General features: G+C 50.3%; 2 protein-coding genes across 3 annotated transcripts in view; one reads left to right on the top strand and one right to left on the bottom strand.

The window, feature by feature from the left end:
• klhl31 (kelch-like family member 31) overlaps window positions 1-6,039 on the bottom strand; it is a 44,588-nt gene extending 38,549 nt beyond the window's left edge. Inside the window, exon 1 of the mRNA XM_072498584.1 lies at window positions 5,929-6,039. The gene's annotated coding sequence lies outside the window, so the exon portion shown is untranslated. The remainder of the gene's footprint in view (window positions 1-5,928) is intronic.
• A 94-nt stretch (window positions 6,040-6,133) lies between these two features.
• The window catches only part of eloal (elongin A, like), a 144,698-nt gene continuing 123,392 nt past the window's right edge, over window positions 6,134-27,439 (top strand). For both annotated transcript variants that reach the window (XM_072498583.1, XM_072498582.1), the window contains exon 1: window positions 6,134-6,237. In XM_072498583.1, coding sequence (XP_072354684.1) covers window positions 6,166-6,237 — 72 coding nt within the window. In that variant the 5' untranslated portion in view covers window positions 6,134-6,165. The remainder of the gene's footprint in view (window positions 6,238-27,439) is intronic.

Genomic DNA, 27,439 nt, shown 5'->3' with positions numbered 1-27,439 from the left:
AGATGTGCGGGTTAGGTGGATTAGTCATGGTAAATTGCCCCTTAGCGTCCAAGGGCACGGTGGGGTTACAGGGATAGGGTGGAGGAGATGGGCCTAGTTAGTGTGCTCTTTCAGAAGGTCGGCGTAGACCCGATGGGCCGAATGGCCACCTTCTACACTTTAGGGATTCTAGGATAATCGGTCCCATTCAATGAATCAATTGTTGTGAATTGCCCAGATGAAACCAGATTTTCTGGCACCTAGATTTCCCGCTGTTACCTTATATGGGATAAGGTTACCTGCTGAAAATGCACCCAAGGATGGCCCCTGGGTTGGGGGGGGGGGGGGCGAGTAAGTGTTGGGGGGGGGGGGGGGGGAATAGAATTCCCGGTGTCTTGCGGAGTTGCAATTGCCAACTCCATTGTGTGTTGCAACCCCACCCAGCGACTTCATTGGCTGAGGGCCAGAGAAGAGAAACTTCTGGAAGGGTGCGAAGAGGGGGATAGGAACAGGACATCCAGAGACTCCATCGAGCAATGACTTGAAGCAGAGGCAGCGTAGAAGACTCGATGGTGGGTCAGAGCTCGCTAAACATCCAAAACAAAAACAGAAAGCACTAGATGGACAATCAGCAGGCCAGGCAGCACTTGTGCGAGAGACTATGAGACCCAAGGTTGTGACTAAGGGTCACCAGTATGTAGCATTAACCCTACCTTCACCTCTTTACAGATGCTGCCCGACCTGCTGAATGTTTCCAGTATTTTTTGGAAATAAAGATGAATTGCACCTTCCATGACCTCGAGATGTCCTAAACCACTTTCGGATGAATTAAGTACGTTTGAAGTGGGGTAGCGGTAATGGTCAGTACGCTTCCAGGTGGAGAAGGTGGTGGCAGATCCGGGGGGTAGATATGTGATTGTGGCAGGGGCGCTGGAGGGGAGGTTAGTGGCGCTGTTAAGTGTATACGGCCCCAATTGGGATGATGTGGGATTCACAAAGAAGGTGTTTGAGGCCTTCCCCGACTTGGACACACACCAACTGATAGTGGGGAGGGGGGGGGGGGGACTGGAGCTTGGTGCAGGAGCCAAGGTTGGACAGGTCACGGCTGCGCTCGCTGGTCCCATCAGCGAGGTTTCCCTTGGCGGTTTCTGCACTCGAGGGAGTGGGAGTACTCGTTTTTCTCAGCAGTCCATAAGGTATATTCGCGGATCGACTTTTCCGTGGTAGGGAAGGCTTTGCTGGCTGGGGTTAAGGGGTCGGAATACTCGGCAATTGCAGTGTCAGATCATGCTCCACATTGGGTGGATATGGTGCTGGAGAAGGGGGTAGCGCAGAGGCCTGAGTGGAAATTAGATGTGGGACTTTGGGGGGACCAAGTATTCTGTGACAAAATTGAAAAGGTAATTAAGGAATATGTAGGTTTCAACTGTACGGGTGAGGTGTTGAAGGCGGTCGTCTGGGAGGCTCTAAAGGCGGTGGTGAGGAGGGGGGGGGGGGAGGTGATTTTGTTTAAGGCCAGGGTGGACAAAGAGGAGAGGCTGGAGCGGCAGAGGGTAATAGATGAGATGTTGGAGGTAGATAGGAGTTATGCAGAGGATGGGGACCCACCAAAGCTGGAAAAGAGGAAGGAACTACAGGTGAGCTTTGACCGACTATGTACCAGGAAGGCGGTGCGCCAACTGAGATGAGCAAGGGGTGCAGTTTACGAACATGGAGATAAGGCAGGGCATACGTTAGCAGGTCAGCTCCGGAGGGAAGCAGCGGCAAGGGATATTGTGCAAATGAGGGATAGGGCAGAGAAGTTGGTGATGGCTCTGGATCTGATTAACAAGGTTTTTGAGGCATTTTATGAGAGGTTGTACAGGTCAGAGCCACCTGGGGGAGACCGTGAGATGCAGGAATTTTTAGATGGGTTGGAGTACCCTCGGTTAGGGAAGGGGGACAGGGCTACATTAGAAGGAGCGATAGTGGAGCAGTCGGGGAAGGTGGCAGGGCCGGATAGGTTTCCAGTGGAATACTATAAAAAATTCAAGGATAAGTTGGCACCCCTGATGGTGGGGATGTTTGAAGAGGCGATAGAGAAGGGGGTGTTGACACAAACTTTGGGGCAGGCATTGATTTCCCTGTTGCTAAAAAAAGATAAGGATCCGACAGAGTGTGGGTCGTATGGGCCCATATCACTTCTGAATGTGGACGCAAAAGTATTGGTGATGGTACTGGCGAGTAGGCTGGAGGAGTGCCTCCCGAAGGTGATAGGTGAAGATCAGATGGGGTTCGTGAGAGGGAGGCAGCTCTTTTCAAACAGTAGAAGGGTATTGAACATCGTTATGGCACCGGCAGAGGGGAAGGAAACAGAGGTGGTTGTGGCATTGGACGCTGAGAAGGCGTTCGACTGGGTAGAATGGGGGTACTTAATGGCAGTTCTGGAGCGGTTTGGGATTGGACCAAGATTTGTGAACTGGGTAAAGCTATTATATAAGGAGCCGAGGGCGAGTGTCCGCACAAATAATATCAGCTCGAGATACTTTTCTCTCCACCGTGGGACTAGGCAGGGATGTCCTATGTCCCCCCTGCTGTTTGCACTCGCGATTGAGCCGTTGGCCATCGCATTAAGAAGTTCGGGGATATGGAAAGGAATAGTGCAGGGGCGAATAGAGCATAGAGTGTCCTTGTATGCCGATGACTTGCTGTTATACGTGTCGGAACCGAGTGTGTCGCGAGGGGGAATATTGGAGCTGCTTCGAGTGTTTGGGTCTCTCTTGGGATACAAACTAAATCTCGACAAGAGTGAGTATTTTGTGGTGTCTCGGCCAGGGGTGGGGGCAGGGGGGCTGCCATTCCATAGGGCAGTGACTCACTTTAGGTACCTGGGGGTGCAGGTTGCCCGCGAGTGGGGGGGGGGCTCCGCAGGTATAACATTTCTAGTTTGGTGGGGAGAGTGAAAGCTGATCTGGCAAGGTGGGACAGTCTCCCTCTGTCACTGGCGGGTCGGGTACAGGCGGTTAAAATAAATGTGTTGCCGTGATTTCTGTTTATTTTTCAATGCCGGCCGATTTTCCTGCCAAAGGCTTTTTTCAGAGAGATTGAGGGAAGGATTACGCCATTCATATGAGGCGGGACGGTGGCCAGAGTTAGAAAGGTGCTACTACAGAGGGGAAGGCAGGCAGGGGGTTTGGGTCTTCCGAACCTGATGTATTACTACTGGGCGGCGAATGTGGAGAAGGTGCAGAGCTAGGTAAGGAGTTGATTCCCAGTGGGTCAGAATGGAGGAGAGTTTGTGCAGGGGGTCGGGATTGAAAGCACTAGCAACAGCGCCGCTCCCGATAGCCCCAGGTAAGTACTCAGGGAGTCAGATAATAATAGCTTCATTGAGAATTTGGAAGCCGTTTCACCAACACTTCGGGTTGGGGGGCAGGGTCAAGGGAAATGCCGATTCGGGGGAACCACAGATTTGAGCCAGGGAGGTGGGATGGAAATTTTCGGAAACGGGAGGAGAAGGGGATTAAGACACTGAAAGATTTGTTTCTTAGGGATCGGTTTGAAGGATTGAAGGAGCTGGAAGTGAAGTGTGGGCTGGAGTGGGGGGAAATGTTTAGATACATGCAGGTTCGAGATTTTGCCAGAAAGGAGATACAGAACTTCCCGGAGGAGCCGGCCTCCACATTGCTGGAGGAGGTGTTGATGACAGGGGGACTGGAGAGGGGGGTAGTGTCAGTGGTTTACGGAGCTATTTTGGAAGAGGAGAAGGCACCACTGGAAGGGATCAAAGTGGGATGAAGAGTTGGGAGAGGATTTGGAGGAGGTGTTCTGGTGTGAGGTGCTCCGGAGAGTGAATGCCTCCACCTCGTGCGCGAGGTTGGGGCTGATACAGGTGAAGGTGGTATACAGAGCACACCTCACGAGGGCGAGGATGAGCCAATTCTTTGAAGGAGTAGAAGATGTGTGTGAACGTTGCGGGGGGGTGGGCCTGCTAATCACATTCATATGCTTTGGTCCTTTCCAAAGCTAAAGGATTACTGGAAGGAGGTTTTTAGGGTAATTTCTAAAGTGGTGCAGGTGAAACTGGACCCGGGCCCCCGGGTGGCCATATTCGGGGTGTCGGACCAGCCAGGGTTGGAAACGGATGCGGAGGCAGATGTTGGAGCCTTCGCCTCGTTGATTGCCCAAAGGCAGATCCTGATGGGATGGAGGGCAGCCTCTCCACCCTGTGCCCTGGCGTGGCAGGGGGACTTGTTGGAATTCTTCTTGAGAAGGTTAAGTTTGAACTGAGGGGAAGGATGGAGGGGTTCTACAATTCATGGACATTATTCATGCACTTTCAAGAACTGGATAACATTGAACATTAGTTGGTGGGAGTGGGTGGGAGGGTTGGGGGGCGGTGTGTGTTGATGGTGACTATGGGTGATTCCTGATTCCTTTTTGTTATTTGTTTATGTGAACATGCAGGCTACTGTTTGGGGTTTGGTGGGAGGATGTGATCGGCAGCACGGTAGCACAAGTGATTAGCACTGTGGCTTCACAGCGCCAGGGTCCGAGGTTCGATTCCCTGCTGGGTCACTGTCTGTGCGGAGTCTGCACGGGGTCACTGTCTGTGCGGAGTCTGCACGTTCTCCCCGTGGCTGCGTGGGTTTCCTCCCACAGTCCAAAGACGTGCGGGTTAGGTGGATTGGCCATGATAAATTGCCCTTAGTGACCAAAAGAAACATTAGGAGGGGTTACTGGGTTACAAGGATAGGGTGAGGGCTTAAGTGGGTCGGTGCAGACTCGATGGGCCGAATGGCCTCCTTCTGCATTGTATGTTCTATGTCTATGTTATTGATATGGGGATTGACATATTTGTTACCCTCTTTACACAGAGGGTAGTGGGTGCCTGGAACTCCCTGCCAGAGGAGGTGGTGGAAGCAGGAACGATAGTGACATTTAAGAGGCATCTTGACAAATACATGAATAGGATGCGAACAGAGGGATACGGACCCAGGAAGTGTAGAAGATTTTAGTTTAGACGGGCAGCATGGTCGGCACGGGCTTGGAGGGCCGAAGGGCCTGTTCCTGCGCTGTACTTTTCTTTGTTCTTTGTTTATTGTTTATTGTCGGTGGGTGTAGATTTGGGAGAAAATGTGAAAAAGGAGAATAAAGAAATATTTTTTTAAAAAGTACGTTTGAAGTGTAGTTACTGCTGAAATGTCGGAATCGTGGTTGCCAAATCGGCACGCTTCAAATTTCCATCAATTTGATAAATGATCTGGCCAGAAATACAAGCTAGGACTTTTAAGGAGGTGAAAATTGAAGTTTCAAAGTGACTTTAAAAGCGTAGGTTTTAATTTATGATATTCTGGTTAGTAATGAACACCTGCAAAGGCTGTTAAAGGAATAAGGTCTCAGTGAGATGAAGACTCGGCCCCTTACATTCTTTCTCTCCTTGCATCTGCTCAAGTACATCAGTCAGACCCAGGAATAGTAACACAGCAGCTTCCACCCCAGCAAATCTCACAGGGCTCTCCATATTAAGATCGTTTCAAACAGAGACATTGACATTCTGGCAGAGGCGGTTGGGGGGCGGGGGTCCATATTTCATTCATTATAATCAGTTAATCAGAATAAAACAATTATTTTAAACCAAAAAGTAGGTAATTTACTTCAAATGGGAATACATTAATGAACTCATGCAGTCAAGTTAAATAATTATTTAAGCTTTATAAAAAGGCAGACAAAAATTTAATACTTCGTTTAATACTTCCACAGTCCAAATAAACTGATACTCTGGATCCATTTTTAAAGAAATTTACAAACTCGAAATAATACATTTTTTCTTATTTCATGCATTCGTTCCTCTTGAAATGCAGACGTAATATAAAACTAAACGTTACCGTGCAGTTTTTAAAAAAATTGTTTGAATAGAACGTTTTGCAATGTAATGGACTACCGGTTCCACACATTTTGAGAGCCTACCCCAAATGATGAACTTTCCTCCTGTAAGTGTGAGCAAACTTGTCAGCCTGGTTCTCCACTCTCTATTGCTGAAGACGAGAGGCAAAGCCAGCGCCGGGTGGCTTCAAAAAGATGATTCTGCGCGCTACGTCCCTGCGAAGCCCGCGGTGGCTGAGAACGTATTTCCGGGCGTGCAGTGTAAGTTCATTCAGAGCAGTGGCTTCAGGTGATCTTGACTCACTAAATGAGGAGCCAGGTATGGCAGAAGAGACAGTGCAAAATGTATTGCATCTGCAACAACGTCTGCTCGAGGTCAGCGACTCAAATAAGGTGTGTTTGTGTGTTGTCAGGTAATAGTTTCAATGTGAGCCCCCCCCCCCCCTTGTAACTGTGCAAAGAGCATTATTATTGCCACCTTATCCGACAGGAGTGAGGGCTGAGGAATTGACCAAGTATTTGACCTCTGAGGTGGATAGTCACCATGTTCTGGAGAACTTCATGGGGCAACAGTGTTTTTGGAATACGTGTTAAAATAGGTGACAAAACCTATTTAACCCACTTGAAAATTATTTAGATATTGTTTGCACCTGAAGCAACATTTCCAGGTTTACTTACACACGTAGGGACTTGTGTACGTGATGGACGACAACCTAGAAAGTAGCAAAAGCTGGCCCAGTGGCTCCAACAACATTTGATACATTTTACCCCCCACATTGGAGACTATGCCCTACATTGAAAATGTGTGGTGTGTGTGGTGTCATGAGAATGTCATATAAACTATAGCTGTACATTACATCTTTCAGTTCTGGTAGAGAAATTGGAGGTTATTTTGCTTCTTTATTGTGTGTTGAACCAGAGAAACGTTATGGTGCAGAAAGAGACCATTCAGCCCATTGTGACTGTGTCAGCCAAATAAAAGAGGAAAAAGAAACTAACTGTTCAATTTCATCCCAATTTCAGCACTTGGTCTGTAGCCTTGCAGGTTGCAGCATTTCAGATGTAGATGCCTATGTTAAATAGAAAGTTATTGATCCTCAATCAAATCAATAGGGGTCTCGTTCATGACCATAATATTGTGTTCTCTCTCTTCGCTCTCTTTCCCCCCCCCCCAGTGTATCCCCCCCCCCCAGTGTATCCCCCCCCCCAGTGTATCCCCCCCCCCAGTGTATCCCCCCCCCAGTGTATCCCCCCCCCCAGTGTATCCCCCCCCCCAGTGTATCCCCCCCCCCAGTGTATCCCCCCCCCCAGTGTATCCCCCCCCCCAGTGTATCCCCCCCCCCAGTGTATCCCCCCCCCCAGTGTATCCCCCCCCCCAGTGTATTCCCCCCCCCCAGTGTATCCCCCCCCCCCAGTGTATCCCCCCCCCCAGTGTATCCCCCCCCCCCAGTGTATCCCCCCCCCCCCAGTGTATCCCCCCCCCCCCAGTGTATCCCCCCCCCCCAGTGTATCCCCCCCCCCCAGTGTATCCCCCCCCCCCAGTGTATCCCCCCCCCCCCAGTGTATCCCCCCCCCCCAGTGTATCCCCCCCCCCCAGTGTATCCCCCCCCCAGTGTATCCCCCCCCCCCAGTGTATCCCCCCCCCCCAGTGTATCCCCCCCCCCCAGTGTATCCCCCCCCCCCAGTGTATCCCCCCCCCCCAGTGTATCCCCCCCCCCCAGTGTATCCCCCCCCCAGTGTATCCCCCCCCCCCCCAGTGTATCCCCCCCCCCCAGTGTATCCCCCCCCCCCCAGTGTATCCCCCCCCCCCAGTGTATCCCCCCCCCCCCAGTGTATCCCCCCCCCCCCCAGTGTATCCCCCCCCCCCAGTGTATCCCCCCCCCCCCAGTGTATCCCCCCCCCCAGTGTATCCCCCCCCCCCAGTGTATCCCCCCCCCCAGTGTATCCCCCCCCCCCAGTGTATCCCCCCCCCCCCCAGTGTATCCCCCCCCCCAGTGTATCCCCCCCCCCAGTGTATCCCCCCCCCCCAGTGTATCCCCCCCCCCCAGTGTATCCCCCCCCCCCAGTGTATCCCCCCCCCCCAGTGTATCCTCCCCCCCCAGTGTATCCCCCCCCCAGTGTATCCCCCCCCCAGTGTATCCCCCCCCCAGTGTATCCCCCCCCCAGTGTATCCCCCCCCCAGTGTATCCCCCCCCCAGTGTATCCCCCCCCCAGTGTATCCCCCCCCCAGTGTATCCCCCCCCCAGTGTATCCCCCCCCCAGTGTATCCCCCCCCCAGTGTATCCCCCCCCCAGTGTATCCCCCCCCCAGTGTATCCCCCCCCCAGTGTATCCCCCCCCCAGTGTATCCCCCCCCCAGTGTATCCCCCCCCCAGTGTATCCCCCCCCCAGTGTATCCCCCCCCCAGTGTATCCCCCCCCCAGTGTATCCCCCCCCCAGTGTATCCCCCCCCCAGTGTATCCCCCCCCCAGTGTATCCCCCCCCCAGTGTATCCCCCCCCCAGTGTATCCCCCCCCCAGTGTATCCCCCCCCCAGTGTATCCCCCCCCCAGTGTATCCCCCCCCCAGTGTATCCCCCCCCCAGTGTATCCCCCCCCCAGTGTATCCCCCCCCCAGTGTATCCCCCCCCCAGTGTATCCCCCCCCCAGTGTATCCCCCCCCCCAGTGTATCCCCCCCCCAGTGTATCCCCCCCCCAGTGTATCCCCCCCCCAGTGTATCCCCCCCCCAGTGTATCCCCCCCCCAGTGTATCCCCCCCCCAGTGTATCCCCCCCCCAGTGTATCCCCCCCCCAGTGTATCCCCCCCCCAGTGTATCCCCCCCCCAGTGTATCCCCCCCCCAGTGTATCCCCCCCCCCAGTGTATCCCCCCCCAGTGTATCCCCCCCCCAGTGTATCCCCCCCCCAGTGTATCCCCCCCCCAGTGTATCCCCCCCCCAGTGTATCCCCCCCCCAGTGTATCCCCCCCCCAGTGTATCCCCCCCCCAGTGTATCCCCCCCCCAGTGTATCCCCCCCCAGTGTATCCCCCCCCCAGTGTATCCCCCCCCCAGTGTATCCCCCCCCCAGTGTATCCCCCCCCCAGTGTATCCCCCCCCAGTGTATCCCCCCCCCAGTGTATCCCCCCCCCAGTGTATCCCCCCCCCAGTGTATCCCCCCCCCAGTGTATCCCCCCCCCAGTGTATCCCCCCCCCAGTGTATCCCCCCCCCAGTGTATCCCCCCCCCAGTGTATCCCCCCCCCAGTGTATCCCCCCCCCAGTGTATCCCCCCCCCAGTGTATCCCCCCCCCAGTGTATCCCCCCCCCCAGTGTATCCCCCCCCCCAGTGTATCCCCCCCCCAGTGTATCCCCCCCCCAGTGTATCCCCCCCCCAGTGTATCCCCCCCCCAGTGTATCCCCCCCCCAGTGTATCCCCCCCCCAGTGTATCCCCCCCCCAGTGTATCCCCCCCCAGTGTATCCCCCCCCCAGTGTATCCCCCCCCCAGTGTATCCCCCCCCCAGTGTATCCCCCCCCCAGTGTATCCCCCCCCCAGTGTATCCCCCCCCCAGTGTATCCCCCCCCCAGTGTATCCCCCCCCCCAGTGTATCCCCCCCCCAGTGTATCCCCCCCCAGTGTATCCCCCCCCCAGTGTATCCCCCCCCCAGTGTATCCCCCCCCCAGTGTATCCCCCCCCCAGTGTATCCCCCCCCAGTGTATCCCCCCCCCAGTGTATCCCCCCCCCAGTGTATCCCCCCCCCAGTGTATCCCCCCCCCAGTGTATCCCCCCCCCAGTGTATCCCCCCCCCAGTGTATCCCCCCCCCAGTGTATCCCCCCCCCAGTGTATCCCCCCCCCAGTGTATCCCCCCCCCAGTGTATCCCCCCCCCAGTGTATCCCCCCCCCAGTGTATCCCCCCCCCAGTGTATCCCCCCCCCAGTGTATCCCCCCCCCAGTGTATCCCCCCCCCCAGTGTATCCCCCCCCCAGTGTATCCCCCCCCCAGTGTATCCCCCCCAGGTCCCCCCCCAGTGTATCCCCCCCCCAGTGTATCCCCCCCCAGTGTATCCCCCCCCCAGTGTATCCCCCCCCCAGTGTATCCCCCCCCAGTGTATCCCCCCCCCAGTGTATCCCCCCCCAGTGTATCCCCCCCCCAGTGTATCCCCCCCCCCAGTGTATCCCCCCCCCCAGTGTATCCCCCCCCCCAGTGTATCCCCCCCCCCAGTGTATCCCCCCCCCCAGTGTATCCCCCCCCCCAGTGTATCCCCCCCCCCAGTGTATCCCCCCCCCCAGTGTATCCCCCCCCCCAGTGTATCCCCCCCCCCAGTGTATCCCCCCCCCCAGTGTATCCCCCCCCCCAGTGTATCCCCCCCCCCCAGTGTATCCCCCCCCCCCAGTGTATCCCCCCCCCCAGTGTATCCCCCCCCCCAGTGTATCCCCCCCCCCCAGTGTATATCCCCCCCCCAGTGTATATCCCCCCCCAGTGTATATCCCCCCCCAGTGTATATCCCCCCCCAGTGTATACCCCCAGTGTATATCCCCCCCCAGTGTATATCCCCCCCAGTGTATATCCCCCCCCAGTGTATATCCCCCCCCAGTGTATATCCCCCCCAGTGTATATCCCCCCCCAGTGTATATCCCCCCCAGTGTCTCCCCCCCCCCAGTGTCTCCCCCCCCCCATTTCCCCCCCCCCCAGTGTCTCTCTCCCCCCCCCCAGTGTCTCTCTCCCCCCCCCCAGTGTCTCTCTCCCCCCCCCCCAGTGTCTCTCTCCCCCCCCCAGTGTCTCTCTCTCCCCCCCCCCAGTATCTCTCTCCCCCCCCCCCCAGTATCTCTCTCCCCTCGTTCTTTCTCTCTCTCTCTCTCGCCCACTCTCTCCCTCTCGCCCCTTCTCTCCCTCTCGCCTCGCCCCTTCTCTCCCTCTCGCCCCCCCCTCTCTCTCTCTCTCGCCCCCTCTCTCTCTCTCTCTCTCTCTCGCCCCCTCTCTCTCTCGCCCCCTCTCTCTCTCTCTCTCTCGCCCCCCCCCTCTCTCTCTCTCTCGCCCCCCCCTCTCTCTCTCTCTCGCCCCCCCTCTCTCTCTCGCCCCCCCCTCTCTCTCTCTCTCTCTCTCTCGCCCCCCCTCTCTCTCGCCCCCCCCCTCTCTCTCTCTCTCTCTCTCTCGCCCCCCTCTCTCTCTCTCTCTCTCTCGCCCCCCCCTCTCTCTCTCTCTCTCGCCCCCCCCCTAGCTTGCGAGAGATCGAGTATTACTATCCCAGACCAGGTCCCAACAGTGGCTAGGATATTGAACCGAAACCCCAATATTTTAAGAATGATTCACTCCAGGAGTGATTGCATAAAAAGAAAAATAGGGCTTTATCATTTCTAAAACAAAAATATTTTAGAAATGCAATATTAAACTTTCAACTTCGCACCAGAAAAAGAACAGCTGACAATTACGGCGATTCGCGAGCACAGTGGGTCGCACTGTCACATCACAGCACCAGGGACCCGGGCTTGATTCCTGGCTTGGGTCACTGTCTGTGCGGAGTCTGCGCGCTCTCGCCATGTCTGCGTGGGTTTCCTCCGGGTGCTCCGCTTTCTTCCCACAAGTCCCGAAAGACATGCTTGTTAGGTGAATTGGACATTCTGTGTACCCGAACAGGTGCCGGAATGGGGCGACTAGGGGCTTTTCACAGTAACTTCATTGCAGTGTTAATGTAAGCCTACTTGTGACACTAATAAAGATTATTATTACCCCTTAATGCTACTTAATTAAACAACAAGAAAAGAAACATACAGCTCTCAATCCAGCTTAGAAATTGACAGGGTTTATAGTAACACTTGCTTTACAGAACAGATAGCACAGGACCTGCAAGGGACACTCTAATAGGAGTGGAAGATAAAGCGAGTGTGAGGCATGGGGCCCTCACTCTATTCAAGCAGCAGAGAGCACCGGGACCTTTCTTGAGGCTCAGGAGCTGTTCAAGCAGCACGCTGGGTTTTGAAAAAAAAACCAAGTGATGTCTCAGGAAAGCGGTAAGCTGATTGGTTGGTGAGTAGCTGGCATTAGGACTGGGACCAAATAGCTGGAACTTAAATAATTGAGAAAAGATAATAGTTAGGGAATAAAACTGGGCGGATAAAGGAGAAGTGAATCTGAAAGCAGAACCAAGAAATCAAAAGAGCTGACTGAGTGAGTACATTTATATATTGTTCTATACTAACAAGGAGATGAGAAGAAGGGCCCCAGTTAACATTAGTTAATATTGTTTGATATTAAAAGGATAAATTTAATTTATAGGGTACGACATGACAGCAGAGCTCCAAGCCATGGTCTGCTCTTGCTCCATGTGGGAGACGTTTCCATTTCCCAGGGCCAGCATGTGTGCAGTAAGTGTCTTTAGCTGCAGCTCCGTGAAACCCGGGTTTCGGAGCTGGAGCGATGGCTGGGGACACTGAAGAGCATCTGCAAGGCGGAGAGTATCATGGATAGCACATAGAGGTGGTCAAATTGCAGGCTCAGAATCCACAGGCAGGAAGGGAAGGGTGACCACCCGATAGATAATAAAGAAAACAAATGGAATGTTGGCGTTATAGCTAAAGGAATAGAGTATAAAGGTGGAGTGTTGTTGCAACTATACAAGGCCACATCTGGAGTATTGTGCACAGTTTTGGTCCCCTTATTTGAGGAAGGATGTAGTGGCTTTGGAGGCGGTTCAGAGGAGGTTCACTAGGTTGACTCCAGAGATAAGGGGATTCACTAGGTTAATTCCAGAGATGAGGGCTTGTTGTATGAAGAGAGGCCTAGTTTACCTGAAAGGTATGAATAAAATAGATGTGGAGTGGATGCTCTAGAACGTGAGGTCATAGTCTTAGGATAAGTGGTAGCAAAGGGAGAAACTACTTTTCCCAAGGGTTGTGAATCTGTGGAATCACTACCCCAGAGTGCAGTGGATGCTGGGACAGTGAGTAAATTTAAGAAGGAGTTAGACATTCATTGGTAATGGGTTGAAGGGTTATGGAGAATGTGCAGGACGGTGGAGTTAAGGCCAGAATGACATCAGCCATGATCGAATGGCGGAGTAGACTCGATGGGCCAAATGGCCTAGTTCTGCTCCAATATCTTATTAACTTCTAAACATATAAGATATAACGAGTAGAGTTGACCAGGGAGAACAGGTGGTTTATTGAGATTTTCAGAAGGCTTTCGACAAGGTCTCTCATTGCAGATTACAATGTAAAGTTAAAGTGCATGGGATTGCGGACAGTGTCTTGAGATGGATAGAAAGCTGGTTTGCAGACAGGAAGCAAAAGGTTGGAAGAAATGGGTCCTTTTCCAATTAGCAGGCAGACTAGTGGGGGACCAGAGGGATCTGTGCTAGGACCCCAACTGTTCACATATATATTTTCAAAATTTAGAGTACCCAATTATTTGTTTTCCAATTAAGGGGCAATTTAGCGTGGCCAATCCACCTAACCTGCACATCTTTGGGTTGTGGGGGTGAGACCCACACAAACACTGGGAGAATGTGCAAACTCCACACAAACAGGGCCGGGATTCTCAGCGCCTTAGACAGCAGTGCTAACCACTGAACCACCGTGTCGCCCCACATTATATATTAATGATTTGGATGAGGGAACCAAATGTAGTATCTCCAGATTTGCAGATGATACTAAGTTGGGCGGGAAGGTGAGCTGTGAGGAGGATGGAGAGATGCTTCAGTGGGATTTGGACAGGCTGATTGAGTGGGCACATGTATGGCAGATGCAGTATAATGAGGATAAATGTGAGGTTATCCACTTCGGTAGGAAAAATAGGAAAGCAAATTATTATTTGAATGAGTGTAAATTGAGAGGTGGATACTCAGCAAGAACTTGGTGTGGTTGTGCATCAGTCACCAGAAAGTAAGTGTGCGGGTACAGCTGGCAGTAAAGAAGACCATTGGTACGTTGGTTTTCATAGCGAGAGGATTTGAGTATAGCATTCGGAATGTTTAACTGCAATTTTTTAGGTGAGGCGACACCTGGAGTGTTGTGTGAAATTTTCATGTCCTTATCTGAGGAAGGATGTTCTTGCTATAGAAGGAGTGCAGCGAAGATTTACCAGGCTGATTTCTGAGATGGCAGGACTGTCATATGAGGAGAGACTAAGCCAGTTAGGATTATATTCATTGGAGTTTATAAGAGTCAGAAGGGATCTCATAGTAACTTATAAAATTCTACCAGGATTAGACAGTGGATTCAGAAAGAAAGATTCAGAAAGAATGTTCCTAATGATGGTGGAGTCCAGACTAGGGGTCATAATTTTAGGATAATTTTAGGACTGAGGTGAGGAGAAATTTCTTCACCCGGAGAGTGGTGAATTTGTGGAATTCACGACCACCGAAAGCAGTTGAGACCAAAATGTTTTGGCATTTCAAGAAGGAATTAGATATAGCTCTCGGGACTAAAGGGATCAAGGGATATGGAGGCGGGGGGAGGGGGAGGCAGGATCAGGGTATTGAACTTGATGACCAGCCATGATAATGAATGGTAGAGCAAGCTCAAAGGGCCAAATAGTCGTCTCCTGCTTCTATTTTCTATGTATGTTTCAATTTTCTATGCATGTTTCTATCAGAACAGATTCTGGCTCTTGTTAGAACCCCTTCAGGCTCTAGCTGAATGTCTTCAAATAGCTGCTTTAATAGGGTTGTTTCAGCCTCTTCCTTGTCTTCAGGCAAGATTGCTCTGCTTTTAAGAATATTATCACACATTTTTAATTCTCCTTCTGGGAAAGAAAACTGCTTTGACTTTTCCTGTTGGTCTAACAAAAACAAGGGTTTCCAGAAAAGACTGCACTTCCAATAGCCTTTCTCCAAAAACCCTGTCTCTCTAATGCTTTCAAAACACCTCTGTGCCTTTCTTGGTTCCACCCAGCAATGATCTCCTCTCCCCAAGCTAAAGAAACAAATTTATAGGGGCGGCACGTAGTGCAGTGGTTAGCACTGGGACTGTGGCGCTGAGTACCTGGGTTTGAATCCCGGCCCTGGGTTACTGTCTGTGTGGAGTTTGCACATTCTCCCCGTGTTTGCGTGGGTTTCACCCCCACAACCTAAAGATGTGCCGGTTAGGTGGATTGGCCACACTAAATTGCCACTTAATTGGAAAAAAATAATTGGATACTCTAAATTTATTTTAAAATAAATTTAGGACAGGGACAGAAAGTGTAGTGGTCTGTATATCTGCTGGTATGTAAAGGATTAACAACTGCATCATAGTGTTAGACAACCACTAGATGGCAGCACTAGATTCAGGTATATAAACTGAACCTGGAAGATCCTCCCTCTCTTCGAACCAGGAGTGACTAGAGAGCAGAGTGTTGGAGAGATTATAGCTTAGTTGGCAGGTGTAGTTAAACATAGTTAATACTTCTTCTGATTTACCTTATCATCAGTTATAGTTCTGGAGAGTGAACAAACTCATTCGTATTTATAATTGTTATTCATTAAGTATAATTTGCTTTAAATTGAAGATTGGTAGTTTCATTGAAATCCAACCATCAGACCATTCTGGAAGTCAAGCAAAAAGTAACGACGTATTACGATCACGTAATATAACAGAGAGCACATTAACTCCCCAGGTAAACCACTATGCATTAGCCCAGACTGAAAAACACATTCCATCGTCAATTTTACCTGCTGGTTGCTAAAACTACCCAGGCCTTGTAGAATAGAATTATTTTTTTAAAACGGTTATTGCAGTCAAACACATTCGAACCCCAGGCTTTTAACCCTAAATTGTCCAAAAAATGTATAATCAGATTTTCCTAAAATCTTCCCAATCGTGACATTGAGGTGTACAAGTGTGGGTCATGGGAGAGATAGGGGTGCACGGGTGTGGGCCATGGGAGAGGTGCATGAGTGTGGGCCACGGGAGAGATAGTGGTGCACGAGTGTGGGCCATGGGAGAGATAGAGGTGCACGATGTGGGGAGTACACAGGTTTTGAGGAATTCTGAATGCCTCAGCTATCTGTAATTGTGGGTGGATCTGAAACATGAAAGGGGGGGAAATATTCACTGGAATAAGTTGGAACTGTAGACTGTTGCTGAGGAAGGGGTTGTGGCTATGTATGTATAGGTATACAACTGATCAAAGATCAGAAGGTAAATAGAAAGCAATACCAGAGCTACCTTAATGGTTGACTGGCAGTGTCCTTTGTTGGCTTGAACCTGATACTTGACTAAAATGTGAAGTTGAATGACTACCAATGAAGTTGTACAAATCTGCGTAGTAAGCAAGATGAAGGTTATGTTTCTTTTCACAAGTCCACTTGTGACTGTTCCAGTGAGTTGGGGGATGGCTGTGGAGCAGAAGCCCAGGAAAATAATTTAGCCTCTTCTGAAGAGGAGCTGCTGCTGCATCTGACAGATTTTCCTGGAGCATACCAGAGCAGTAAAGAACTGTGTGCACTAATTTTTAAAATGAGTGTGTTAGTCCAGCCATTAACTCTCCCTAATTTACTCTTACCTGCAACATTATCTTGATCAACTCCTGTTCATTCATTGCAATTCATATGTTGACCTTCCTTCCACACCTACGCAAATTCATGAGCCCATAACTTCACGCTGCTCTATCCTAGGCATGTTTCACTCGGCCCATTGCCAGCTATCCCTGGGAAACTAGCTATCATTCCTTGATGTCCACCCATAATTGCATAATCTTTACAGCACTGCTGCATGACCACACGGCCCAACAAATCAATCGGTGTAATCTTCAATCGTGGTTTCCCTTGTTCCTGTATTAAACTCCTCAGGCCACATCCATTGACTCCCTCACGAGACCTTCCATTACTGGTCAACAGTGAACTGCCCTTTAAAGGCCCGCTTCTTTGTATACATGACCTTTCCCATCTATGGCTTTGCCCTAGATTAGCCCATTGACATCCTATATCTAAGCATTTAGATATAGGATGACAATGGACACTGACAGTGACTCCATTCTTCTACCGTGCCTCATTCATTCTGAAATCACCATCCGTAAAAACAGACTCCGTGCCTGAGAATTGGTTTTGGGTTCACGACCCACTCCAGGACTTGAGCGCAAACATCAGTGTTGACACTGTAGTGCAGTATTGAGGGAGTGCTACATTGCGAGGTGTCATCTTTCAGTTGATTTGTTAAACCAAGGCCTGACCTGCCCACTCGGATGGACATTAAAGAACCATAGCACTATTTCAAGAAAGAGAATGGGAGTCATCTCTGGTGTCCTCTTGTAATTATGGAGTATTGCTGAAAAAAGACCGTTTTTCATCTTGCGCTCATCAGAAGAATTGGCAGGCATGCCAAATCTGAGGATATCCCAAACCACTTTACAGCCAATTAAGTGCCAAATGTAAAGTGAACAATTTTATTCTTCATGAGAAATGGTGCTGATTGGTTGGCAAATGGACTTCGATTGGTAGAGGTGTTGCCATGGAGAATGCACCATTTAAATAACCAGACAGGTTGACTCTGGTCAGGCCGTTACCCCAAAGTGCTATACAGCCAATGAAGTCCTGTTGAAGTATAGTCGCTGTTGTAATGCAGGAAATGTGGCAGCCAATTGTGTGCACAGCAAACTGTTACAAACAGCGATGTGATAATGACTAGATAATCGATTGTGATATTTATTGAAAAATAATTATTAGTCACCAGTTGATAGTACAGAGTATTGCTGAAAGACACTTTGTCGAAACTTTATGAATGCACGTCTCGTATCTCCTTTCATTGCAACAGTAACTTCAAAGGCACTTGACTGCAAAGCGGTTTGGGATATCCTAAGATTGTGAAAGGCATCATAAAAATTCTTTTCCAGTTCTCCGTTCTTGACCCAACAAAAACTGCCTTGTTTTCAAAGGCCCGTAACTTCCTGGCTACCCAGCATCGGATTTGACGGGGCACCTCAAAGTGGCGCTGGGGAATCTCTCTTGGAAGTTCCCAGGGAAGGCTTTACCCGGCTATTGTCCAGAAATGTGAGCTTCCCTGGGATAATTACGCTCCACTGGGAATTGTCTGACAAAGCAATTTAAATCGCCAGTTTTACACCAATTGTTGCCGTGAAAGAATTGGAAGGGAAAAAAGCACTATTAACTTCGGAGTAACTATGTTAAAGTCCCAGAGTGAGCCACGCACAGTACAACCAACCCCTACCCAACCTGACCCCCTTTACCCAACTGGGCCTAATCTTACACCAACCCGGCCCCTCAGTGACCCCTGGCCTGTCATGGCCCATGCCCCCGACTCGCACGTGCGCATACATTCTCCCCAACCCCACCGATGTCTGAACCTCCACAACCCATTCACTTACCAGAGAGACTTTTTATCTTCTCCCTTTTAATGGGGCGCTCTCTGAACTGCTTCAAACGTATTTGCATCTTTCCTAAAATACAGTGACCAATACTGTATTCAATACTCCAGATGTGTCCACAAATGCCCTGTATAACTGAAACCTAACCTCCCTACTTTTGTAATCAATTCCCCTCAAAATAAATGTTGCGCTTTCCTGATTACTATCTGTGTCTGTATGCTAGCTTTTTGTAATTCATGTGCTAGGACACCCTGATCCCTCTGCACCTCAGAAGTCTGCAACCTCTCGCCATTTAGGTAATAAGCTTTTTCTTCCTGTCAAGATGGGCGACTTCACATTTTCCCACATTGTACACCCTTTGCCAGAGTTTTGTCCACTTGCCTACCTATGTCCCTTTGTAGCCTTCATAGTTTCTTTCCTACTTTTCTTTGTGTCATCAGCAAATTTAGCAACCGTGCTTTCAGTCCCTTCATTCAAGTCATTTATATAAAATGTAAAAAGTTGAAGTCCCACCACTGATAGCTATGACACCCCACTCATCACATCCTGCTAACCAGAAAAGACTCATTCATGTCAACTGTCTTGTTAGCTAGCCAATCTTCAATCCATGCCAATATGTTACCCCCTACACCATGAACTTTTATTTCTCGCTATAACCTTTGAAGTGGCTCCTTATCAAATGCCTTCTGTATAAAGGCAGCTTATTTTTATTCCTGCTACTGCCTCCATGAAATTCAGATGTGCAAAAATGCATCCTGCCCCTGTTCCTCCCCTAGTGGAAGTGGTAGGTTTTAGGGGCGGGATTTCCTGGCTCGGGGCTTTGGTGATATTTTGGCTAAGGTGCAGAGTCCATCCGACTCGTCAAAAATTCAGACCCTAGTATCAGTTTTCACAGTAAGGGATCAGGGTAAAATACCTGAGAAATGAGGAAAACTAAAACTAAACCTAGAGGAGGAACCCACCAGATCCAATGTAAGTAAAAGGACATTAATTTACATAGCATATTTCACAACAAAGGACATATCAGTGCTTCACACCAATGAAGTGCTTTTGTTTCGAAGTGCAGTCATTGTTGTAGAGCAGCAGAAAAATAGTGCTGGAGCAATATCCAGGTTTTCACCCTGAGATATTAGAAGAAATCTCTGGATTCGGGGATTGTTGCCTTCGATTGGAAAATGGTCAATTTCACACTACTATCTAAGATAGGAGAGAGAAACTATGAAATTATATCACTATTAGTATTTGAAAAGGGAACTCGTGTGATAGGTAAGGTAGTATCCATGAATGTTATGTAAAATGGACTTGCCCTCATGGCGCCGAGGACCCAGGTTTAATCCCGGCCCTGAGTCACTGTCCGTGTGGAGTTTGCACATTCTTCCCATGTCTGCGTGGGTTTCACACCCCCACAACCCAAAGATGTGCAGGGTGGGTAGATTGACCACGCTAAATTGCCCCTTAATTGGAAATGTTTTTAAAAATGGTCTTGCAGAAGACTTTGACAAAGTTTCATATTAAGTTAACATCTCCCTGGCCCTACACTCACCCCTGGATCACCTCAACAACAAGGACTCCTACATCAGGCTCCTATTTATTGACTGCAACTCTACCTTCAACACCATAATCCCAGCTATGCTCGTATCAAAGCAACAAAACCTAGCACTTGGATCCTCACTCTGCAACTGGATCCTTGACTTTCTGACCCACAGACCACAATCAGTAAGAATAAACAACACCTCCACGATAGTCCCGACTATACTCCCTATATACACACGACTGCGTGGCAAAATGTGGCTCCAACTCCATCTACAAGTTTGCTGACGACAGGACTGTAGTGGGACAGATCTCGAACAATGATGAGTCAGAATACAGGAGGGAGATAGAGAACCTAGTGGAGTGGTGCATTGACAACAATCTCTCCCTCAATGTCAGCAAAACTAAAGAGCTGGTCATTGACTTCAGGAAGCAAGGCACTGTACACAGCCCTGTCAGCATCTATGGTGCCAAGGTGGAAATGGTTGACAGCTTCAAATTCCTAGGTGTACACATCACCACAAATCTGTCCTGGTCCACCCACATCGACGCTACCACCAAGAAAGCACAACAGCGCCTATACTTCCACAGGAAACTAAGGAATTTTGGCATGTCCACATTGATTCTTACCAACTTTTACAGATGCACCATAGAAAGCATCTTTTATCCAAGTCATTTTTAGATATAACGAAAAGCTACGGCCCAACATAGGGACATCATTGGACAAATCCTGCTAAGTAAGAGTACATACTCATTATCCTTTTACCCTGATCTCCAAACTAATTCCCTATCCAAACCAGCAGGTTGCCTCCAGTTCCACGGCGATTGGATTGGTTAATTGTCAGGGATCGTTTCGGGTGCCTCAAATTTTAAAATGAGGTCCTGATCCCTCGCAACATTGGGAATTTCGGGTGAGCGGAGCTCTCCACTATACAAAACGGAGCTATGTGTGGCCTCGGCCGCACGTTCCCCATTCAGGCCCCTTGTGCAATGCGAGTTGCATTGAATAGCCATGTATTCTCGAGTATTAAAAAAACTGCGAGTGTCGGGAAACATGCGGTTAGACACGCTCGACAGGGGACTTTGTTCCCTTTTGGGAGAATCACATCCATAACTTTGCTGACTCCCAAATGCGCCATCTGCATTGGTAGTTCCTGGCACTTTGTTTAAAATGCTTGTCTTTTTGTATGTTCTTGACTGGATTACAAATGCTATTGGAATTTTATTTGTGTTGTGTTGGAGAATGACGGGAAGCTAATATTGTGTTGAGGAAAGAGAAATCTAACTTAATAAGATTAGTGCTGTCTTAATGTGTCTCTTAATGCATCTGTGTGTGAAGCAGATCGTCCTCGCTGTTCTACCTTTCCTGCTGAGGGTGAAATGGAGTGAGACTGCAGGAAAGGGGGATGCAGGAATGAAAGAAAAAATACTGCACACTCATTTTCTATTTAATTCTTAGGTTATGCATAGTGTGAATTTGACCCTTTATGTGATGTGTTGGGTACTCTGGATCTGTGGCGACTTGTTTACCTTAGCAGTAACATAGACAGGCTACCAACACTTGTAACAGTACAACTCTATTTTATTTAACTAAGAGCTGTTAAACACTGTGGGTCAACTCTATGTTAGATTGACTGAAGACCTATGCCTAACCTGACCAGCCTATACTGCTAGCACAAGGTGGATGGTTGTGCCACTGACTGCGGGCTCTGTCTGTCTCAGAGGCTGCATCCCGAAAGAGCGGGAAAACTAGTGCCCTCTGTCTTTATAGTGACCGTGCCCTAACTGGTGATTGGCTGCTGTGTTGTGTGTGTTGATTGGTCTTGCAGTGTGTCAGTCAGTGTGTGTCTCTGCACCATCATATACTGATGTGTATATTATGACATTATGTGTGGTATTTCTTTGGATAAAATTGTGCGCGCGCGCGTGAAGGGACACAATGAGCCGAAGTATCTATTCTGCAATCTGGCTTGAAGTGACTCAAGAAGTAATAGCACTGAAGATCATAATTTTTGAATCATGTGAGAGAGGGACCTCAGCATGTCCCAAGTGTTTGCAGCCAATTAAGTGCTTTTGAGGTGTAGTCACTGTTGTAATGTTGCTAAAGCCTGCTCAGCCCCACATTTTCCCTGTTCTTGTTTAGCTGTTCATCGCTCCAAACTCTTGACAGCTGTGCATAACTTCTGCCAAAGGAAAAGCTGTTGTAACTTGTACACATGTCACATGAATTAGATGGAATTCGACATTGGTGAGCCACACTCCTAATGCAGAGCCAATATTCTGTGAACTTTCAGTTGGGGGTGAAGCCAGAATGCAAGTCACATGCATCTTATGTTCCACATGTATCAGCACTTCCATCAAGAAAAGCTATATATCGAAATTTATAAATGTTTCTCAATTTTATAAAATTTAAAGGAACTGAGTATTTTCATCTGCCCTCAGGGGCTGGTTTAGCACAGTGGGCTAAACAGCTGACTTGAAATGCAGAACACTGCCAGCAGCGCGGGTTCAGTTCCCGTACCGGCCTCTCCAATCAGGCGCCGTAATGTGGCGGCTAGGGGATTTTCACAGTAACTTTATTGAAGCCTACTTGTGACAAGTGATTTTTTTTTTTTTTTAATACTGCATAATTCACAAAGCTGAATATATAACTTTTAAAAATGTATTTCAGGGGGCTAACGTGATGTGAGGATGGGAGTGGCTTGTGTTTTTTTTTTAGTAAACATTTTATTGAGGTATTTCTTTGGCATTGTAACAGCAACAAGATAAACAATTTGCATAAAAAAGGAAAATATTAACATAGTTGAAATACCACTGTTGCTAACTTTTGGTTGGTTCAATTGGCTCTGTTTTATAACCTTTGCTCTCGAGTCGCCAGGTATCTTTATGATACCGCCACGAGGTTCAAGTTCAAGTAATGATCAGTAACTCAATACATCAATTAGTAAGATTCAAATCAAAGCACATTTATTATACACACTAATCGCTACTCATGCATAAATTCTACTTCTAAACTACTTCTACAACCAACAGGCCTATACTTAGCTTCGGACTGGCCCACCAGGTCAAGGGAACAAATGGCCTTTTGTTTGGGTTCTGAGTCTGCGTGATTCAAAGGTTGGTACGGACTGGTAGCTAGGAGCGCCTATCTCGTAGCGATCGTTGACTTAAGACTTAGTCTCTTGGCGGCAGCTGAACTGGTCACTATCGAGGGTTGGTTCGCGTTGCTGAGTGACCCGGTCAAGAAGGACAATTTGAACTTGGGGGCTTAACTTTATAGTCCCCAGGGGCTTCCCGCCTTTCGGGGTGGACCCTGTACCTGGTTCCAAGTGATTGGACTTCGTTCCAATCGATTGGTTCGATTTCTCCAATACTGGAGCGGTTCCCTGATCGATGGGCGGTCTGGGGGTGTCCATTAGCCTCTTTTGTGTTGGCTCCTGCTGGCGCCGAGGAGTCTGGCTTGGCCTTGTTTATCCCAAATGTTTTGATTGTTCCCAGGGATCGCTCATTGGTATGTAGATGGCTCTACATTATTATGCAGATGGCTGTTTGTATCGATGCTGTCTGGGCTTTTGCAGAGTTTAATACACAGTAAACTTGCACCTGCTAGTTTCTGCCTCTGTTGGCTGAATTTCCCTGCAGCCTTTGCTGTTCTCCATTTTACTTCGGGAGTTGGCTAACCCAGGTGGCTACACTGCCTCCCTCTCCCACAGGTCCCACCATTACTTACCCCCCTAATCTACACTAGCCTAACCCCCCCCCCCCTCCCCCCCACCTTTTGCTGACGATTAATTCTCTGCGAAGAAGTCAACGAATGGTTTCCACCTCTGGGTGAACCCTAACAGAGACCCTCTCATGTGACCTTAATTTTCTCCAGGCAGAGGAAGCCAGCCATGTCTGATAACCAGGTCTCCGATTTCGGGGGCTTCGAGTCCCTCCATGCTAGCAATATCCGCCTCTGGGCTACCAGGGAAGCAAAGGCCAGAATGTCTGCCTCTTTCTCCTCCTGGATTCCCGGATCTTCCAACACCCCGAAAATCACCACCTCTGGACTCAGCGCCACCCTTGTTTTTAATACCGTGGACATGATGTCCGCAAACCCCTGCCAAAATCCCCTAAGCTTTGGGCATGCCCAGAACATGTGGACATGGTTCGCTGGTCCCTCTGCACATTTCGCACACCTGTCCTCCACCCCAAAGAATCTGCTCATCTGGGCCACTGTCATGTGAGCCCGCTGAACGACCTTAAATTGAACCAGGCTGAGCCTGGCACATGTTGCGGTCTTGTTGACCCTACTCAACCCGCCCGCCCAAAGGCCCTCCTCTATCTCTCCCCCGAGCTCCTCCTCCCACTTTCGTTTCAGCTCCTCGGTCTGCGTCTCTTCTGATCCCATAGCTCCTTATATATGTCCGAAACACTCCCCTCTCCCATCCATCCTCCTAGAGACCACCCTACTATCCTGAATCCCACTTAACAACAGGAGTGGGAAGGTTGGTACCTGCCTCCGCAGAAAGCTCCGTACCTGCAGATATCGATGTTCATTTCCCCCCGCCAGTGTAAACATTTCCTCCAGCGCCCTCATACTCGGGAAGCTCCTCTCTATAAACAAGTCCCCCATCCCCTCGATCCCCGTTCTCCGCCATATTCGGAACCCCCCGTCCATCCTCCTCGGGGCAAACCGGTGATTTTCGCAGTTTGCGGACCATACCGATGCCCCCTCTGCTCCCACATGTCTCCTCCACTGCCCCCAGACTCTCAGGGCCGCCACCACCACTGGACTGGTGGAGTACCGTGCCGGCAGGAACGGCAGTGGCGCTGTTGCCAACGCCCACAGACTTGTGCCCTTGCAAGAAGCCGCCTCCATATGCACACAAGCTGACCCCCCCCCCCCCACCCCCCAACCACCTCCTCACCATGGCTATATTAGCTGCCCAGTAATAATTGCTGAAATTTGGCAGCGCCAGCCCACCACCCCCTGACTCCTCTCGTGCATTGCCCTCTTCACTCGCGGGGACTTGCCCCCTCACACACAGCCCACAATAACTTTATTGACCCGCTTAAAAAAGGACCATGGGATGAAGATGGGGAGACATTGTAAAACGAATAGGAATCTTGGGAGGGCCATCATTTTTACCATTTGAACTCTGCCCACTAGAGACAATGGGAGCGTATTCCATCTCCGGAAATCCTCCTTCATCTGATCCACCAGCCGGGCCAAGTTCAATTTATGTAGCCTGTCCCAATCCCCTCGCCACTTGTATACCCAGGTACTTGAAACTGTCCCCTACCACTCTGAACGACAGCTTCCCCCAGTCGCCTCTCCTGACCCCTAGCCTGGACCACAAACATCTCTCTCTTCCCCATATTAAGCTTATACCCCGAAAACCGGCCAAATTCCCCTAAGATTCTCATAATTACTTCCATCTCCTCTGTTGGATCTGAGATGTACAAAAGCAGGTCGTCTGCATACAGCGAGACTCTATGCTCCACCCCACCCCCGGACCAGCCCCTTCCAGCCCCATGAGGCCCTCGGAGCAATTGCCAGTGGCTCAATTGCCAGCGCAAACAGTAGTGGGGAGAGGAGGCATCCCTGTCTCGTCCCTCGGTGCAGTCTAAAATAGACCGAAGTCATCCTGTTCGTCCGTACACTTGCCACAGGAGCCCGGTACAGCAACCTAATCCAATCAATGAAGCCCCTCCCAAATCCGAACCGCTCCAGCACCTCCCATAAATAATCCCACTCAACCCGGTCAAATGCTTTCTCCGCATCCATCGCGACCACTACCTCCACCTCCCTGCTCTCCGAGGGCATCATGATCACGTTTAACAGCCTTCTTACATTGGCCACCAGCTGCCTGCCCTTAACCAACCCCATCTGATCCTCCACAATAACGTCTGGTACACAGTCTTCAACAGTGGAGGACAAAGTTTTGGCCAGCAGTTTGGCGTCTACGTTCAACAAGGAAATCGGCTTGTATGACCCACATAGCTCCGGGTCCTTGTCCCGTTTCAGGATCAGCGAAATCCTGGCCTGTGACATCGTCTGGGGCAGAACCCCTCCTTCCCTTGGCTCGTCAAACACCTTCAACAGCATCGGTCCCAATATTCCGGAGAACTTTTCAAAGAACTCAACTGGGTACCCATCCGGTCCCAGGGCCTTACCCGACTGCATGGCCTTCAAACTCTCCACTATCTCTTCCAACCCAATCGGGGCCCCCAGCCCTTTCACCAGCTCCCCGAGCACCTTCGGGAACGTCAGCCCCTCCAGGAAGTGCCTCATGCCCTCCGGCCCTACAGGGGGTTCCGACCTATACAACCTGCTGGAAAAGTCCTGGAAGGCCTTGTTCACCCCTGCCGAGTCCCCAACTAAGTTCCCATCCCCGTCAATAACTTTCCCTATTTCTCTAGCTGCCTTCCTCTTTCTGAGCTGCTGTGCAAGCATTCTGCTGACCTCACCGTGCACGTACATCGCCCCCCTCACATTTCTGAGCTGCTCCACTGCCCTCCCTGTGGTTAACAAGCCAAATTCCGCCTGTGGCCTCCAGCGTTCCCTTAAAATCCCTGCCTCTGGAGCCTCTGCATACCTCCTGTCGACTTGTAGAATCTCTTTTACCAGTCGGTCTGTCTCTGCCCTATCCATCCTGTCCCTGTGAGCCCGGATTGAAATCAGCTCACCTCACCACTGCCTTCAGCACTTCCCAAACCACAGCTGCTGAGACCTCCCCCGTATCATTCACCTGCAGGTAGTTCAACATACAATTCCTCAGCCTCTCGCACACCACTTCGTCCGCCAATAGCCCTAGATCCAACCTCCATTGCGGGCGCTGCTTGCTATCCATGCTGACCTGCAAGTCAACCCAGTGCAGGGCATGGTCCGAGATCGTAATCGCAGAGCACCCCCCCCCCCCCCATATCATCTGCTCCATGAACCCTTTGAGTTCCTTTGCCATTGCTGGAACCCTGCCCATTCTCGAGCATGGCCGATCCAGGCTGGGATCGATAACTGTATTAAAGTCCCCTCCCATAATCAGCTTGTGCGAGTCCAGGTCTGGAATCTTCCGTCGCACCCTCTTTATAAATTCGCCGTCATCCCAATTTGGCTCATATACATTAACCAGCACTACCATCACACCCTGCAGATTACCACTAACCATGATATATCGACCTCCCACATCCGAGACTATTCTACCCACCTCCAATGTCACCCGCTTATTAATCAAGATCGCAACCCCTATAGTCTTTGTATCCAGCCCCGAGTAGAAAACTTGACTAATCCAGCCTTTCCTCAACCTGACCTGGTCCACTACTTTCGGGTGCGTCTCCTGCAGCATTACCATGTCTGCCTTCAGTCCCCTCAGGTGCGCAAACACATGTGCCCTCTTTACTGGCCCACGAACATTCCAGGTGGTCAGCCTAGTTGGGGGGCAAAGTGCCCCCCCCCCTCTGCCGAGCAGCCATCCCCTTTCTTGGGCCCGCCTCCAGCCCCTGCGTCGCATCTCCTCCGGCCCGCCCCACTCCTGACCTTCTCACTGGCCCTCCACCGAAGTCCCTCCCTCGTCAGCAGAACCGATTTCCCCCCACCTAGCAACACTACTTAAAGACCTAACCCATCTAGTAAACTGAACCTATACACACCCCCCACTGTGCTTCCGTGATCTAGCTCACGCAGCTAGCTTGGTGGCCCCCACCCCCGGTGCTAAGAAGTCTCCCACCTATTGTTCCCTCACTCCCCTCCCCCCGCTCATACAAACAAATTCCCTCATCTAGCAATCCCCAGACAAACACTCAACAGCAAG

Source organism: Scyliorhinus torazame, chromosome 4 (assembly GCF_047496885.1).
Source record: "Scyliorhinus torazame isolate Kashiwa2021f chromosome 4, sScyTor2.1, whole genome shotgun sequence".
Classification (NCBI taxonomy): domain Eukaryota; kingdom Metazoa; phylum Chordata; class Chondrichthyes; order Carcharhiniformes; family Scyliorhinidae; genus Scyliorhinus; species Scyliorhinus torazame.
This window is presented reverse-complemented; position numbering and strand designations above follow the sequence as displayed.